Here is a 14,395-nt window from a genome sequence, read left to right as displayed (position 1 = left end):
ATAGACGTGGCCACCGTCAAAGACACCGTCCGCGAGTTTATGGCCTCCATGCCTTCAACCCCCAACATCGACGTCGTCCATTTCGGCGCCGTCAAGGCCTGCGCTGCTAAGCCCGTCACTGACGTCTACGACCAGCTCCGATGTGGTTTTGATTGTGCTTCCAAGGGTGAAGCCAAGCCCCTCGTCGACAAAGGCGTCAATCCTGCTCGCATCTCGCTTGGGAACTGCAATCTTCCTAGCAATGAGCTTGAGTGGAGTATTGATGTTGGGATTCAGTACTATGCTGTTGATAGCACCTCGCAGGTCTATCGTGTGCTTGAGGCAGCTGATCGTGTTGTTAAGCGTAAGGGTTGTGAGTTGGCCACCATTCTCGCTGACATCAAGCCTTTCTGTCGTCTTGTCTCTTCTGGAAAAGGTTCGGATAAGCCCTTCTCTGCCAAGTTTGGTGTTGATCCGGAAATGGCCTTCACCATCATCGAAGAAGCTCAGGCGCATGGCCTCACTTTCATCGGTCTCTCTGGTCATCCTGGTACTCAGAACCTCGCCACCGACGCTTTTGTTCAGTTTGCCCAGCTCTTCCGCGGCGTCTTCGATCGCGTCAAGAACGAACTCGGCATCACCATGACTCTTGCCAACATTGGTGGAGGATGGGCTGGCATCTCGACCAAGACTGCTCCCTTGTTCGTCGACTACAACAAATCCACCATCGACATCTTCTCTTCCGTCTTTGCGGATTGGCCTGTCAAGCTGATCATGATGACTGAGCCTGGACGCGCCTTCATCTCCAAGGCTGGATGGTTGCAGACCCATGTCATCAACGTCTCTAAGCACACCGCAAGCGCTTCCGTCTCGCGTGTTTTTCTCTCCGTCGGTACTCTCCACGGACTGAACGAGGCCAACAAGATTTCCTTCCAGTGGCACACCTCTTCTCCTTCTGAGAAGACCAAGTCTTGTGTTCTGTATGGTGCAAGCTGTGACAGCTCCGACATCATACTTGGAAAGGACGCCAACGGCAAGGAGAAGACTGTTGATCTTCCCGATGTCCTTGCTCCAGATCATCTCGTCTGGGTCTATGGTCCTGCTGCCTATGGGCCCGACTACTCGACCTCTTTCAACGGCGTCCCTCCCCCTAAGGTTGTCTACATCAACTCCAAGGAGGGTATCGCCTACTAAACTCGCGGTTCCCGAGGTGGTGTGTAGACAGTGTGAGACTGCGTTCGGCGTTTGATTTTGCGAGACACGAAAATTAGAGACCCCACCCTACAGGAATAGGATACATTACTTTGGGCTTTCTCAGTGCAGCGATAGCGCACTCTTTAGTATTTAGGAAACTCCATAGTCTACAGAAATGATATTTTGTCTCTGAAACCCTTTTACTCCCTCAAATCTGTAATGTTGTGATTATGACAGTGTACATGATAGTGTGACGTTGATTTGTTGATACCCGTGGACCCTTGACTTGAACCTTTTGCCTGACTGTACCAAGTACATGTAAGTTATGAACTTACCCAATTGTAAAGGAATGGCTTCACATGGTCCCTAGTAACGACACCCTTGCCCGACAACAGCTGATAGGAAGCAGAAAGCACATACGACACTACTGTCGTTCCATTTCCTTCTCTTAAACCAAAGGGCATTTAGGCGGTTGGAAGAGTGTCCAGTGTGTTTGTTGTCTGACAGAGTACCTAGCAACAACAGAGATATCATGGAATACACGATACCATTCTCGAGTAAGTACGAGACCACCAGCCTTGTTATTAACCGCGCCGCAAGAGTCACTGCCAACTATGCACTAACGCCATCGGATTTCAGCCAATGGCGATGTTAAGGATAATTTCTGCCATGTAACGATATATTAAAGTGTAATGCCTATTAATTTATGGATCCGAAGGATAGGGATAATCAAAGTGGTTAAGGCCAGTAAATATATTAACTGCCATGATAGGTTCAGAGGCGTATTTGTTCCCATACGACAAAAAACAACCAGTGACACCCCCTGGCAACACTAAACCTACGACGACAAGGGCTTATCCCAGTCAACAGCTAGTCCTTGTGTATGCTAGCCATGTCAGTTATCCCAGAACTTTCCGGTTAGGATTCAAATATCTTCAACCGACATTATACATCTAATATTACCATCAACAAGGGAGCCTAAGAGCTTTGACTTTATCTCAGGCTCATCAGGCTTACTCTAATAACTCTTATCTATAGTAACTATTATATAGAACCTAATAAGCTCGCCTATAGTTGAGCAGGCTGGATTACAATACCAGGTAGTATGCTGAGTTTCTGGATCCTAAAAGTGGCCATAACTGTCTAGATCTAGCATACAAACTTAGTCCTCTAGCACAAGCTTATTAATATCATCTGGCAGACTAATTTAATATAATAAGTCAACCTTATTATCGCCTTCAAATCCAGCCACGCAGCTAATACTATATCTGCAAAAGCAGAAACAATCTCGCTCTAGTAACCCTTCTAATGTCATTTTAGGCTCCCCGAAGAGCTTAGCTTTTAGCAGATAACCCATATATTTCTTTTATCTTTAATATATATCAATCCATAAGAGAAGTAGGAGAAGTATCAGCATCAGACTTATTAACCGGTATCAGCCAAGCCACGTAGGCGGTGCCATCGAGGTCGGCATAGAAGTCGCTGATACCTGTGTACTTAAGGGAGGCACCGGGAAATAGACAGGTTAGGTCTGTACAGTCTATCGATTTAGTTCCGACGACATTCTGCCACGACTCGAGATCTTTCAAGGACACCTTCAAATACAGGTAACCTGCAAGGTGGCCCTGGTGAGCAACGTAAAGTCTCGAAGATGTTGTTGCCTTTCGAGACGCGACTGAGAATTGCAGAGCGAGGTGCTTGGCTTTGCAGCCTGAGCACCATAATCGCGTCATCAAACTTGCAACTCGTTCGTGATATCCTGGAGTCCCTCTTACATTTATACATTGCATGCAGTACGTAGTACGAACGGGGTCGTCGGGAGGCTGTACCTCGTTTTCTTCCTGATAGATGTAGGCAGTTGTTGAATCAAGCCTGGGTGTTTCTATTTTGCCTGGTATTTGTTGCGATGGAGCATATGCAGTTCTTTTCCGAGGTGGCTCAGAAAATTCGAGCGCGGAGCTGATCCCCATTGACATTTCAAGGGTTTCCTCATCGCTCTTATGATCGAAGGCGGGGATCATCTTGTCGGAAGTCGGAACTAAGGATCCAGCCAGGCCAAATACTCTGTTGGTTTGGTTCTTTGCACATTGACTGACCCACATCTATGGTGGAGTTTAGTTGTTCGCTAATGAAATAAAAAAAACGTACTCGCGTAATTCCCTCACAATTTGTAGCCCCTCCCCTCTTGGAATCCAGCCTCATCTTCACCAACACGACTGACTTGCTGATTAACCACTACAATGGACCCAAATCTGGAGCTCTACAGGAGTGTCTTGAACCTGCCGCTAGCGGAGCGTAGAGAACGCTTGCGGCATCTTTCACAGTCGGAACGTTCCAGGGTTTGGATGATCGTCGACAGGGAGCAGAAGATCCAGATGCTAGAAGAACTCATCGCAGGCCGGGACCTCGTTCAAGTCGCTTTAAACAACCCGTCGGAGATTATATCTAATATGCGATTAAAATACACCCTGCTTGGCCGAAGCATCTACCCCTATGACGAGAATATGATGGTTAAACGCATCGCCAACGATGTCGCAAGAACTAGTCAGACTTTGATCGACTATATCGCAGAATTCGATCAAAGCATACAGCCTCTTCCCCTGGATGCCTGGAAGCTAGTCTACTGTGATATCTATTATATTGATAAAGATAATACTATAATACAGGAAATCTACAAAGAATACCTTCGAGAAGAGGAGCTGCAGACTCCTGCTGCCCAAGCCAGAGATCTTGTACGGTATAATCAGCTTAAAAGAGCTCGGAGAAATTCCAAATGGATGATTCCTGCCATCGAACACCTTAAAGCTGAGGAACAGACCCAATGGACCCTGAAAGACGCGGAATCCGTGCAAGAACTTATGAAGCAGGGGAAACACGAGGAAGCTATAACACCACTTCTGAAACGGGATGCGTACAAGAAAACTCTAGAAAGACTCTGGAAACAGGTATCTCCTGCGCCACCAGCCTGGATACGGCATATCCTCGAAACTCGCCGAGAATGGGGGTTTGTCTACTATTTATCTAGAGAGGTTAATCAGAAACATGGCTCTGACTGGGAACCGCTATGGAGTCACATTCAATTAAGCTGGACGAACACCTATGGTGGGAGGGATATGGCAGATGCAACCTGGATGAGCATCCATTGCCAAGGTGAAGAAAACCGTCGGCAGGTGTTGGAACCGCTCCTAACTGAGGATTGGCCTACATATCGAGTTACCCCAGAACTGGCTGAAGATGACGATCTGAGAAAGTGAGTTTAATAAGGACCTTGGCATATACATATACTAATTACTCCGCAGGCACTTCAAACAATATAAACAGGACAAAGAATATCTCCTCTCCCCCGGAATTCTACGAAATACTTTCATCGTGATTCCCATCGAATTGATTCCCGAATTGTCTGAGGACGGTGAGTTCACGGCGAACCATAATCTTGATCCTTATTGGGTTTGGGCATATGACGCAGACTGGGATAGTTCAGATGAAGAAACTGTCGTTAATGGGGAGACCTATCAAGGCCGTGTCAAGGTGGCAAAATGGTCAATCAGCTCATGGTTCTACGCTGCTCGATGGGAGGAAGTAAATCTTCGAGATATGTGGCTCAAGGCACAACAGCATCCGGAAAAGTTGTGGATTTGTTATATAAAGGAACTAGAAGAGTGGGATCACGAACCCTATGTTTAGTTTAGCCTTGAGATGGCAGGGGACTAGTTGTTGGTTATGCTTGATGTATAACTTAAGTAGGAGGTTGGGATAGTTATATACTTGCCGACATTAGTTGGAAATAATACTTAAAAGTGTGGGGAAACTACTTACTAGACTTATTGGTAGTTATATGTTTATATAGTTCTATGATCTCTTAAAATCTGCAAGGCGATGATGTTAGCGTTCGGGAATATATATAACGTGGCCCTGCTACTTTATGTTAATATTCTATTCGCCGTGTTTATGCTCATCTTTTAGCCATGACAGCCCCAATTACCCAGGTAATTGATACGAATTCCCCGTCCCTTTGTCTCCTTTCCTTTACTTCTGGTATCAATGTCAAAGGCATTTTCTGTCGCCATCAGCCTTGTTGTTTACCACAACAAGATCCATTTCATGGCAAGGGTCATATTGGTATATCAGTTGGCTGGCCTATTAATTACTGTCAAGAACTGGACACTGAAAGTTGATTGGTATCCCATCCAGTGGCATTGCAGTTGAGCTCCCTGCAGCAAAGGAATCCTTCACCTCTGGGTCATCTTTCCAACCCTAAGACTACACGCGTGACCTATCTGCTACTGCAAGCACTCCACTGTCGCTGATCGTATCCGATCTGGCATGAACTCGTCAATCAGCTCATTGACAAGCCTCGGCCTGCATAACATGGCTGATGAATCACTGCCAAGTGGGAGCTTGCAGTTGTGACCTGGCTTGACAGGGCAGCCGTGAAAGAGTTGTTTCTACTTGGCAGTCATGGCTCTGGGAGATACTGCAGTATACCCACAAACATCAGGGACTGGTTGGACCTTGTGTGCTTTAGAATGTGAATGTCTTGAAGACAGAGGTGAGTTATACATCTAAGATCAGTCAGCGCGAGACTTGGGCTGCCGCAGTGGCATGACTAACACATACGACCATACCCACCGGAAAATACGGGATCCCGTCCGCTCTCCCATAGTCAAGCCAGTGAGGGGCGGATTAGTAGTTGGGTCGGTGACGACCAGCGAATCCCCGCTGTTGTATGTTTTTTATTTTTGCCTCTACTTACATGTTAAGAGACATTCTTGGGCTGAATTACTTTCCTTTCGTTGCTTCCGTAGTATGCTGGATGGATGGAGCGATTTGTCGTTAATACTCTAGGTTTGCTGCAAGCATTTGAAGGATGACCCGCACGTTCCCTTAAGTGTCGGCTCGGGGAAAAATACCATTCCGTCTATGTTGAACCACACCCGAGTACGCAGGACTCATTCAAGCCCTGGTGCACAGTTTATAGCGGCCATCGGATTCGTGTAGTTGGGGACAAAATGCAAATACGCGCCGGACAAGTCTTAACAAACACCGTTGCATGGTATGTAACCCTTGGGCCCCAAAGAATCACTGATTTTCAAGACGAAGCAAGTGCCCAACACCTTCTGGGAGCTTCTCGCACTATCTTAGTCTGGTCGATGTATATATTGCTTGCCTAAATCAATAATTACCTGGGAGACAGGAAAATGATCGCGCCTCTGCGCATCGAAAGACGCCTTATGCAAGGTACTGGTGAGCCTGACGTTCCAGTATAGCCCTGGATCAAGAGACTGAGATGGAAGCATCATAGTGCATATCGAAGTTGCCTTCACCGTAAGTCTTTTCCATTTGGTCCTTAGTCGGTCGTTAATGATAGCGGGCTGCAGAACTCGCTTTCTAATAGCTTTCGATCTTTTAATAGCGATTGAATCACCGTGAAAATAGTATAGGTCAATTTTGTCTTACCATGCTGAACTCTTGGCATCGGGTAGCTACATTTATCCTAGAAAGGCTGAATTAATTACGAAATATGCGCAAAGAAACACAGATCCTCCTAAGTCTGTCTATTCATGTTCTTCAAACTTATTGCTGATCGACTATTATAAATTCATCATGTTTGACAGGAGTTCACCCGGTACCTGATCGATTTATGGGCCATGACATGCTTCATCAATCACGTGACCTGTTACGCGCCTCAGATGCGGAGATGTTACCTCAAAAACTCGGATACCGTATCCTAGCTGTTACTATTCACCACACGTGCACCAACAGAACATCGAGAACCCACCATGGTAAGAACTGTTCGGCGATCACGGCTATAGTGTGACGCTAATGGTAATTGACAGGAGGTACAACCATTTGACCAGGAAGCCTTTGACGCTGCCGCGAAAGAAGAGAGCACTGATGAAATTAAGGGTGTTGGCCAAACCATCCACTGGAGCAATTGTGATCGTGCATTCCAAAAGAAATGCCATGGTGGCGTTTGGTTGGGCATGCCTAAGCAGGGAGGTTGGGTGAAGGTCGATCCGGGCTTTTCGGTTTATTTTATCAGAGGCTCGAATGGCGAAGTCAGAACAGCGGACGCGGCATAAGCTCCGTTGTTTTTGATGGAGAGCTTAGCTCGTATGAAACAGCACATGAACTTTTATATCCTTGCTGACAAGCGAGATGTAGATCTATGAGAGGCGAGGGGTCATAATATGGCTTTACTGTAGGAAGTCTTGACGGAAGGTTCAGTCAGTGCTCTGCGCAGCTGCAATGCCAGTTGTTGCTGTCCATCGTTTCTTTCCAAGGTTAAAGAGGTCACTGCTATCATGAGTGATGATCTCAGTATTATGGTAATTCAGTGCCTGATACGTGACCCGAAGGCTGACAGCCTACGGCTGCCGATCCAAGACATCAATGACTATCGGTGCAATAAAAGGTGATGTTATTCAGGTACGTGTAACGTCAAGAGGGGCCATCCCCATCATATTCTCGATGTAGCGCATATTGTAGTTATCTCAAAGGGCATCTTTTTCGGCTTCATCGGGCATGTGTCTTCTTTACTTGGTAGTCGTACGGCGATGTGCGGATGCAATGGGCTTATGGATGGGACGAATAAAGGCGTGCGTTGTAGGGTATGTGAGGGCGAGCCTACATCACAAGACTGTTATCCGGACTGCATTTACGGCCATGCTGTTCTAGTAGAAAGCTGACTGAAGCCATTCAGAGGATAGAGATCGCCTCCCGTTACAGTCGTGCGATGGGACAAACGTGATACGGTCTTAACAGAGGAATGGGGTACTTTCATTGAAATAACTCCAGGTGTAGGTAGACTGAATTGAGCCGCCTGTCAAATGGTAAGCATAAGATTTAAAAAGACGATCGTGATAATGTGCAAGATGGCCTTCCAGATAAGGCCGCTCCCATAGTTCACCAGGCGACCTCGAAGTATTATCATTTCTACCACTGGAGAGAGCATCTCTTTCGCCACCAAAAGGAGCGGCTCGTTGAGAGTAGTGGACTTTCCTTGGGACACCAAGTTAATATGCAGGGAAATAAAAATAGTATAGCCTGGAGTCAGCTAAGAAGTCTCTTTCATATGGAGAGGCTCGAAACTCTTTTGGGCTCGTGGTTGTTTGTGATGAGCTGGCAGGCTTTGCAACTCAGAATCCATACGCGTTCGGATAGCTCCTCGCGGTCGTTGGTTTCGTGAAATCGATTATCCAAATCATTGATTGCTTCCTCTCGGAGTATCTCCTTCAATTCAGCATTCTCTTGCTGCAATATATCTTTGCTGCTGTCGCTACTGAAAGGATGTGTCGCGATCTTACCAACCGATACCTGCAGGTCCTCGAGATTATGCCCAGAAATGGGCAAGATGTTACCCTCACGGTCCAGGAATGGCAATGTTTCGACTCCATCCTTTTTAGGTCGCCAAGCAAGAACCGTAAAGTGATGGTGTTCAACTGTCTCAAGGCAATGAATGGCAACCTTATCATCGATGAGGCTACCTGAACGAGGGTCCTTGTAAAGACCTTCGTCCTTATTAAGTGAGATATGTCTCTTGTCATCGACAGCAACGACCTCGTAGTCGCATATCTCCCAATCTTTGTCGACAACCCAGGGTGCTGTACAGGGCATGTCTTCATCTTCTAGCGTGGTGTGTTGTACCATGTTAAAGACATGCACGAGTACATACAGTGCATAGGCATCGAGGATACATTTGACAAGGAAGTCTGTTGAAAGAGATGCTGGGGGAATAGAAGGGATCTTCTTAGAGACAGCATGATGTTTCCGATAGGAAACATATGTAGCGCAAGGTGTAGCCGGATAATCATGCTCGTTAAGAGTGGGTGGGCAGAAAGCACACATTGTTGCGATGCTGTAAATAGATGCTGGGTGTTGAGTGTTGAAAGCTGTTGAGTTTTAGGTGATTGTGTTAGTTACTTAGTGAGAAGTTGACACTAGGAAGAACGAAAAAGGAAAGGAAATTGCATTGACTATATAGCTAATTCTTCACTGTTTGCTTGCTACTATCCTTGTAGCAAATATTGTGTAAAAGTGGGTTGTATTGCGTATTCTTGCGACTTTTATTTGCCATCAGTGCTGTGAGCTATTCATTATGCCACTTGATGCACAGTTTGCGCGTCAAGCTAACATTGGAATGACATTATTAAGAATTCATAGCAATAGAGGAAGTGTGATGCTACAATGTACGAGTATATAGGATGGAATGGTGAAACGCATAACAGCAAGCGATTCGCGCACCTCCACTATCACTTTCATAACATTGTGTTTCCTTTCTAACCCACCACCGAAGATGCAACTCTAATAACATTGTATAAATACCAATAATGAAAATCATAATCATAGTGGATGAAAGAACCAGTATTATATATTTAAATGCTTTTATAACCCTTTATACCTGAACTTTTGTCAGTATTATTTGTTCAACATGCTTGGAGATCTGGACTGCGAGGTAGTCTAGTATTTAAATATGCAAAAAATCAGCTTCAGAATCTGGACTGCCTCTCCATGATAAGGACCAGTCAAACCCGGGGTCATGAGCCGAAGGTGCGACAGATACGGGCACGAGCGGAAGACTTGGGCTTGGCTTTTGTACTGACGGTCGTGTTGTTAATAGATGAAATATTATCCTTGTCTGTTTGATCCTGGGTGTGAAATGTCCCCATTGCCCCGCCCTGCTCGGCTGATACATAGACCCCATGCTCCACAGATGGGCTGGTGCCAGCCCTGCAGCATAATTTGATTTGCGAAATCATGTAACTGGATTCGTTGGTCTAGATTTCCGTAGTTCGACAACCCATTTTCCAATGGTACCCTTAGCCCCTTACATTGCTCATCCCTCTGCTCTCACCCCCACCACACCAAAAAGTCGGCTTTACAAGCATTTGTCACAGGACTCGTCCGCGAATACCAATATCAACAACCCTTCACCTCACACCTCCAACGTGCAACACCCAGCATGTTCTGGATGCAGCCAGGATGACACTCACCTTTGCATCCGGGTCTGTCTATCCTTCCATACGGGAACGCCCTGGTTCCATAACAACGCGATTTTTCTCAACATCGCTACATTCTTACATCCTTTCTATCAGAGATACATTTTTCTGACGCCAGTACGGAATCATTACTTGCTCCAGTTCCACACATTTTCCAATATTATCGTCTAGAAGATATCAATACCTTCCCGCCAAAGATTTAACAGCTATCTCATGTCTACCCAATTTGCGGTGAGACGATATCATTGATAAACTCTGACTTGTTCGTGACTTTATCTCTCCGTGAGTCCCCCCACTGCGCTTTTAAACAGTAAAGCATGCAACATAATTGTCTTCGCCTCATTACCCTTCTGAAGTGTTATGGCACATTGCAGTGAAAGACTGTAGCGCAAGGAGAAATGTAGTGATTCGATCAAATGGCATGTAGTATTGAAGCAAGCGTCAAGCTACTATAGGTATATTAATGTCCTGAATATGTAACCGTTACCTAACCGGCACACAGCACAACCACTACAGTTCGTCCTTATAAGAATCAACTTTAACATCCTGCGCTTTCTTCACACCCAGCGGGTTCCCATATGCGTCATCAGGATCATCACCAACACAATGATGGCACCAGAACAAATTCCCCGGATCGTGCGCCCTTTTCACAGCCAGCAACTGCTTATACCTCTTCTCGCCCCAGTACCTATCCGTCCAGTTATGCATAACATACGAGCTCTCAGAGAAATAACTGTTCGACCCAAGCTTGTAGATCGTGTCCTCACACTGCTTCGTCGATAGCGTGCGCGCGTTCCATAGCATGAGACCCGAGCGGAAGCCTGAAGAGATGGCCGTGTCGCCTGGCTGTGCGCTCCTGAGATTGCCCGTTATCGACGTGTAGAGGTAGTGGAAGCCGCAGCGGTAACCCATTGGATCAGGGGAAGTCTTATCGGGAGTCTTGAGGCTGTTGACGCAGATATCCAGCACGTCCATCATGGTCGAGGCGAATTTTGTCTCCATGTCCTCGCGCGAGACGAAGACCGAGTTCTGAGAGCCTGTGGCATCGTCGGAGGGCTCGTGCGGAGCTGGTAGCGGGTTCATGACGGAGATTTGGAACTTGTTCGGAGGCATAGAAAGAAGGTAGTCATACGCCGAGTTGAAGTTATCCTCCTGCATAGTCTTTGTCTGCAGCACGTCCTTGAGACTGTCACGGAACATAACATAGTCTTGCTCCTTCTGACCACCAGCGTAGAAGTACTCAAAGTTGAAAGTCCAGGTGGCCGTGCAGAGGTCGCCCTTCTTGTACTTGCTGGTATCAATGAAGAAGCTTGGCTGCGTGCTCACCTTGGAGTTGAGGCGCAGCTGCCACTCAGCGAAGCGAGGCCACATCTCGCGCAGCCATTCATAGCCAAACTTGCTCTTTGAACCAGGGCAAAACGTGCCGTTCTGGGATATAAAGACGCGGCTGAGGCCCCCGTCAGGCACAGCGTGAGCACGGATCGTCATAGAGAGAATGACGCCCCAGACACCGCCGCCACCACCGCGCATGGCCCAGAAGAGCTGTGGATTCTTACGACGACTGACGGTCTTCTTGTGAACGACAGTTTGGCCGTGAATACTGCGACCGACTTGTAGAACTTCAATCTCGAGCACGTTATCGACGCCGAGGCCCATGGAGGGTGCAAAAGGACCGTGGCCGCCGCCGAGGTGGTAGCCTGTCATGCCAACGGTAGAGCACCACCCCGACGCCACGACACGGTCGTACTTGGCAGAGAAGGCATGAATCTCAGCAAAGATGGAGCCTGCGCCAAAGCGGAACGCACCCGCGGGAGCCAAGGCTGGGTCCTCGCTCCAAGTGGGAAGAAACTCCTTGTTCTTGAGCAGGATTGTGCGGATGAGGATCCCGCCTGTCGGGCATGAGTTGCGGCTGTTGTACTCGTGGCCAGTACCAGCTGTTGCAATGCACAGGCGATGCTGCGCGGCGAATTTGAGAGCTGCAGTTATATGGCGCTGGTTAAGAGGGAAGACGACGATGAAGGGGTTCCAATTGCGGTACTCATTCTGGTGCAATGCTGCCTTGCACATATCAGAGGCTGTGTTCCAAATATTAACGCCGTCTTTCATGTTGAAGCACGGGCGCTGCATCTCAGCGATATCCTCGTAATAGTACAGCGCTTTAAGACCCTTACTACCCAAGCCATAGAAGGCCTGGTTGTTGATAGAACCTGTTGGGACTGGCGCGGGCTGCGGTGCTGGATAGTTGCTCCACTGGACGCCAAGTCGGGGTACTGCAGGGTCCAGAGCCTTCTCTAGCTTGTCAATCGCCGTCTTGGTAGGCCAGCAGCTGGAGTCCTCGGGAGTGCACCACCTATGGTTGCTGTCACCTTGAGGTGAGGGCAGGGCACCAGCAGACGATGACTCAGAAGGGTCGCACGATCCGGCGCCGCAGTTGTCGTTCTCGGCACTGCATGAGTAGCGACACTCGGCGCTGCATGGATTACACCGTCCCATTGCCCACTGCGTCTTCTTATCTCCAGCTGTACAGTCGAGCACGGCGTAGGAATATACTGGCTGGTATTGGAACATGAAGCGACAGGTCGTGATCGCACCGCTGGCGGTGGCGAGGAGTACCTTGCTGGGATCTTCTCTGGAGTGAGAGACTGAGTAGCGTTCCACGCCCCGCTCAGGGTGATTGGGCCACTTCACCGACGCCTGGCCATCGGAGGTAAAGCTCCAGTTCGCGAGGCCCTCTTCATAGTGGCTCGATACCTGGAGTGAACGCCATAGGCCCAGCAGCTTAGTCGGTGCCCCGGCAATGCCAGGCTGGGAGTGGCTAACAAGGCTAGGCTCGGAGTCAGAGCCAGATTTGGTCTTGGTCTTAGACTTGGACGCCGCTGAGGTAGCATCTGGGGAAAAGGAACATCCCTCGGCCGACGCCTTACAGCGGAACATGAGAAAGTTACCGCACCCAGGTGTGTCCATCGCAGTGTAGAAGCTCGCTGGCGCCGGTTGACCAGTGTGATTGCAGGCCAAGAAGGCCGCCTCGAGACCGCCGATATCTGGTAATCGCTGCACCAGGCACTCCTCGAGACGATTGCCACCGCATCGCAGAACCAGCTCCTTCGGCCCAAGCCGCTCGTAGCTACACGTCTGGGGGTACGGACTGTCAGTAGTGACCGTCAAGATCTTGTCAGTAAAAGTTTGCGCGAACTGGAACTTGCCAGATCCGCCCTGCTCGGCACCGAATGAACGCCACGTGCCTTCCCAGGGTGAAGTGTTGTTGCTGATAAAGCCTGGCATAGCGAAGTCCAGCACCGCGAAGTTGGCCAGTCCATCGCTGTTAGTTCCACTGTCGCTCGTGTCCACCGGTGCGTTGCTAGGGTCAAGCTCTACAGTGCTGTTGAGCTGCGCCGGCGGGCATATATCCCAGCTATCACCGCACGCAAAGCACTGATTAACGCAATCACCCGACATGCGCGGCACACTCTGTACATCAGTCCCATCCCAGTCCACCGTTGCGAGATACGCGCACTGCACACAGCCGGTGCTGACATTCGACTCCAGATCTTCCGAACCCGGTTCGTCAAGCTGCTGGCGCAGCGCGGCGTTGGCATTGAACTCATTCGCAAGCACAAACGCCGTGCGGAAGTAAGCCTCCTGCGAGAGGCGGAATGCGTTACCGTCTGCGCCGGGGATGACGGCGCAGGTGCCGTGCTTCATCCACTCCGACAATATGAAGCATTGCATTGTGTTTCTGAACTTTGGGTCCGTCGGCCAGAAGTAGCTCAGCAGGTCGCCAAATGTCTTGAGGATGCTCTCATCGAACTCCTCCCCGTTGAGGCACCCGTGGGGCTGATCCCTTGCGCCATTGCCGCCTGCCGAGCTAGGCCATAGACCGTGCAGCGTGTACTTAGCCGACTTTTGTGTAGAGCCAGCGTCCCTCGTCTGCATCGCCAGTGTATAGGCGTCGACGGGGATCAGTCCGGAGGGGAACTGCCCAGAATTGCATAGTAAGAAGGGAGGAGGCTTTTGCTGTAGCTGCCCGTTCTTGTTTCTGGTGCAGCCGTTATTCCACTTGAGGTTGCACGTTGTAGCGTGGAAGTTAAGGGGGTTGAATTGGCGTAGGGGGATGGGGTTGGAGGAGCAGTCGTCTGACATGCCGGTGCACTTGGCTGATGCGAGACAGACCAAGCCCAGCACCAGTGCAAGTTGGGCGTGCCAAGTCATGTTTGACCAAGATG

General features: G+C 48.7%; 6 protein-coding genes across 6 annotated transcripts; 3 read left to right on the top strand and 3 right to left on the bottom strand.

Annotated features, from left to right (window-relative positions):
* Nucleotides 1-39: 39 nt before the first annotated feature.
* On the top strand, nt 40-1,173 carry FOBCDRAFT_147507 (uncharacterized protein; the record flags this gene model as incomplete). Its single annotated transcript, XM_031193043.3, has 1 exon — nt 40-1,173. One exon carries the CDS (start codon nt 40-42, stop codon nt 1,171-1,173), a length of 1,134 nt encoding a protein of 377 aa, XP_031031889.3.
* Nucleotides 1,174-2,555: 1,382 nt separating this feature from the next.
* Nucleotides 2,556-3,194, bottom strand: FOBCDRAFT_208821 (uncharacterized protein; the record flags this gene model as incomplete). The annotated part of the gene is made up of 1 exon (XM_054707645.1): nt 2,556-3,194. One exon carries the CDS (start codon nt 3,192-3,194, stop codon nt 2,556-2,558), a length of 639 nt encoding a protein of 212 aa, XP_054563620.1.
* Nucleotides 3,195-3,365: 171 nt separating this feature from the next.
* On the top strand, nt 3,366-4,971 carry FOBCDRAFT_192637 (uncharacterized protein). The gene is made up of 2 exons (XM_031193042.3): nt 3,366-4,423; nt 4,473-4,971. Exons 1-2 carry the CDS (start codon nt 3,414-3,416, stop codon nt 4,855-4,857), a joined length of 1,395 nt encoding a protein of 464 aa, XP_031031888.2. The 5' UTR covers nt 3,366-3,413; the 3' UTR covers nt 4,858-4,971.
* Nucleotides 4,972-6,913: 1,942 nt separating this feature from the next.
* Nucleotides 6,914-7,499, top strand: FOBCDRAFT_233884 (uncharacterized protein). The gene is made up of 2 exons (XM_031193040.3): nt 6,914-6,956; nt 7,011-7,499. Exons 1-2 carry the CDS (start codon nt 6,954-6,956, stop codon nt 7,254-7,256), a joined length of 249 nt encoding a protein of 82 aa, XP_031031886.2. The 5' UTR covers nt 6,914-6,953; the 3' UTR covers nt 7,257-7,499.
* An 874-nt stretch (nt 7,500-8,373) lies between these two features.
* Nucleotides 8,374-9,021, bottom strand: FOBCDRAFT_96885 (uncharacterized protein; the record flags this gene model as incomplete). Its single annotated transcript, XM_054707644.2, has 1 exon — nt 8,374-9,021. A coding segment is annotated over one exon (648 nt), but the record flags the coding sequence as incomplete, so codon positions are not given.
* A 1,661-nt stretch (nt 9,022-10,682) lies between these two features.
* Nucleotides 10,683-14,381, bottom strand: FOBCDRAFT_192631 (uncharacterized protein; the record flags this gene model as incomplete). The annotated part of the gene is made up of 1 exon (XM_031193035.2): nt 10,683-14,381. One exon carries the CDS (start codon nt 14,379-14,381, stop codon nt 10,683-10,685), a length of 3,699 nt encoding a protein of 1,232 aa, XP_031031881.2.
* Between the last annotated feature and the right edge of the window lie 14 nt (nt 14,382-14,395).

Source organism: Fusarium oxysporum, chromosome XI (genome assembly GCF_013085055.1).
Source record: "Fusarium oxysporum Fo47 chromosome XI, complete sequence".
Classification (NCBI taxonomy): Eukaryota; Fungi; Ascomycota; class Sordariomycetes; order Hypocreales; family Nectriaceae; genus Fusarium; species Fusarium oxysporum.
The sequence above is the reverse complement of the archived record's forward strand: the minus strand, read 5'-3'. Positions and strand labels throughout refer to the sequence as shown.

Bases quoted from the DNA above. Each gene is read 5' to 3' on its own strand.
- FOBCDRAFT_192637 (XM_031193042.3), top strand. From the start codon at position 3,414: ATGGACCCAAATCTGGAGCTCTACAGGAGTGTCTTGAACCTGCCGCTA. The intron at 4,424-4,472 runs GTGAGTTTAATA...ATTACTCCGCAG, and splicing joins GAAGATGACGATCTGAGAAA to GCACTTCAAACAATATAAAC.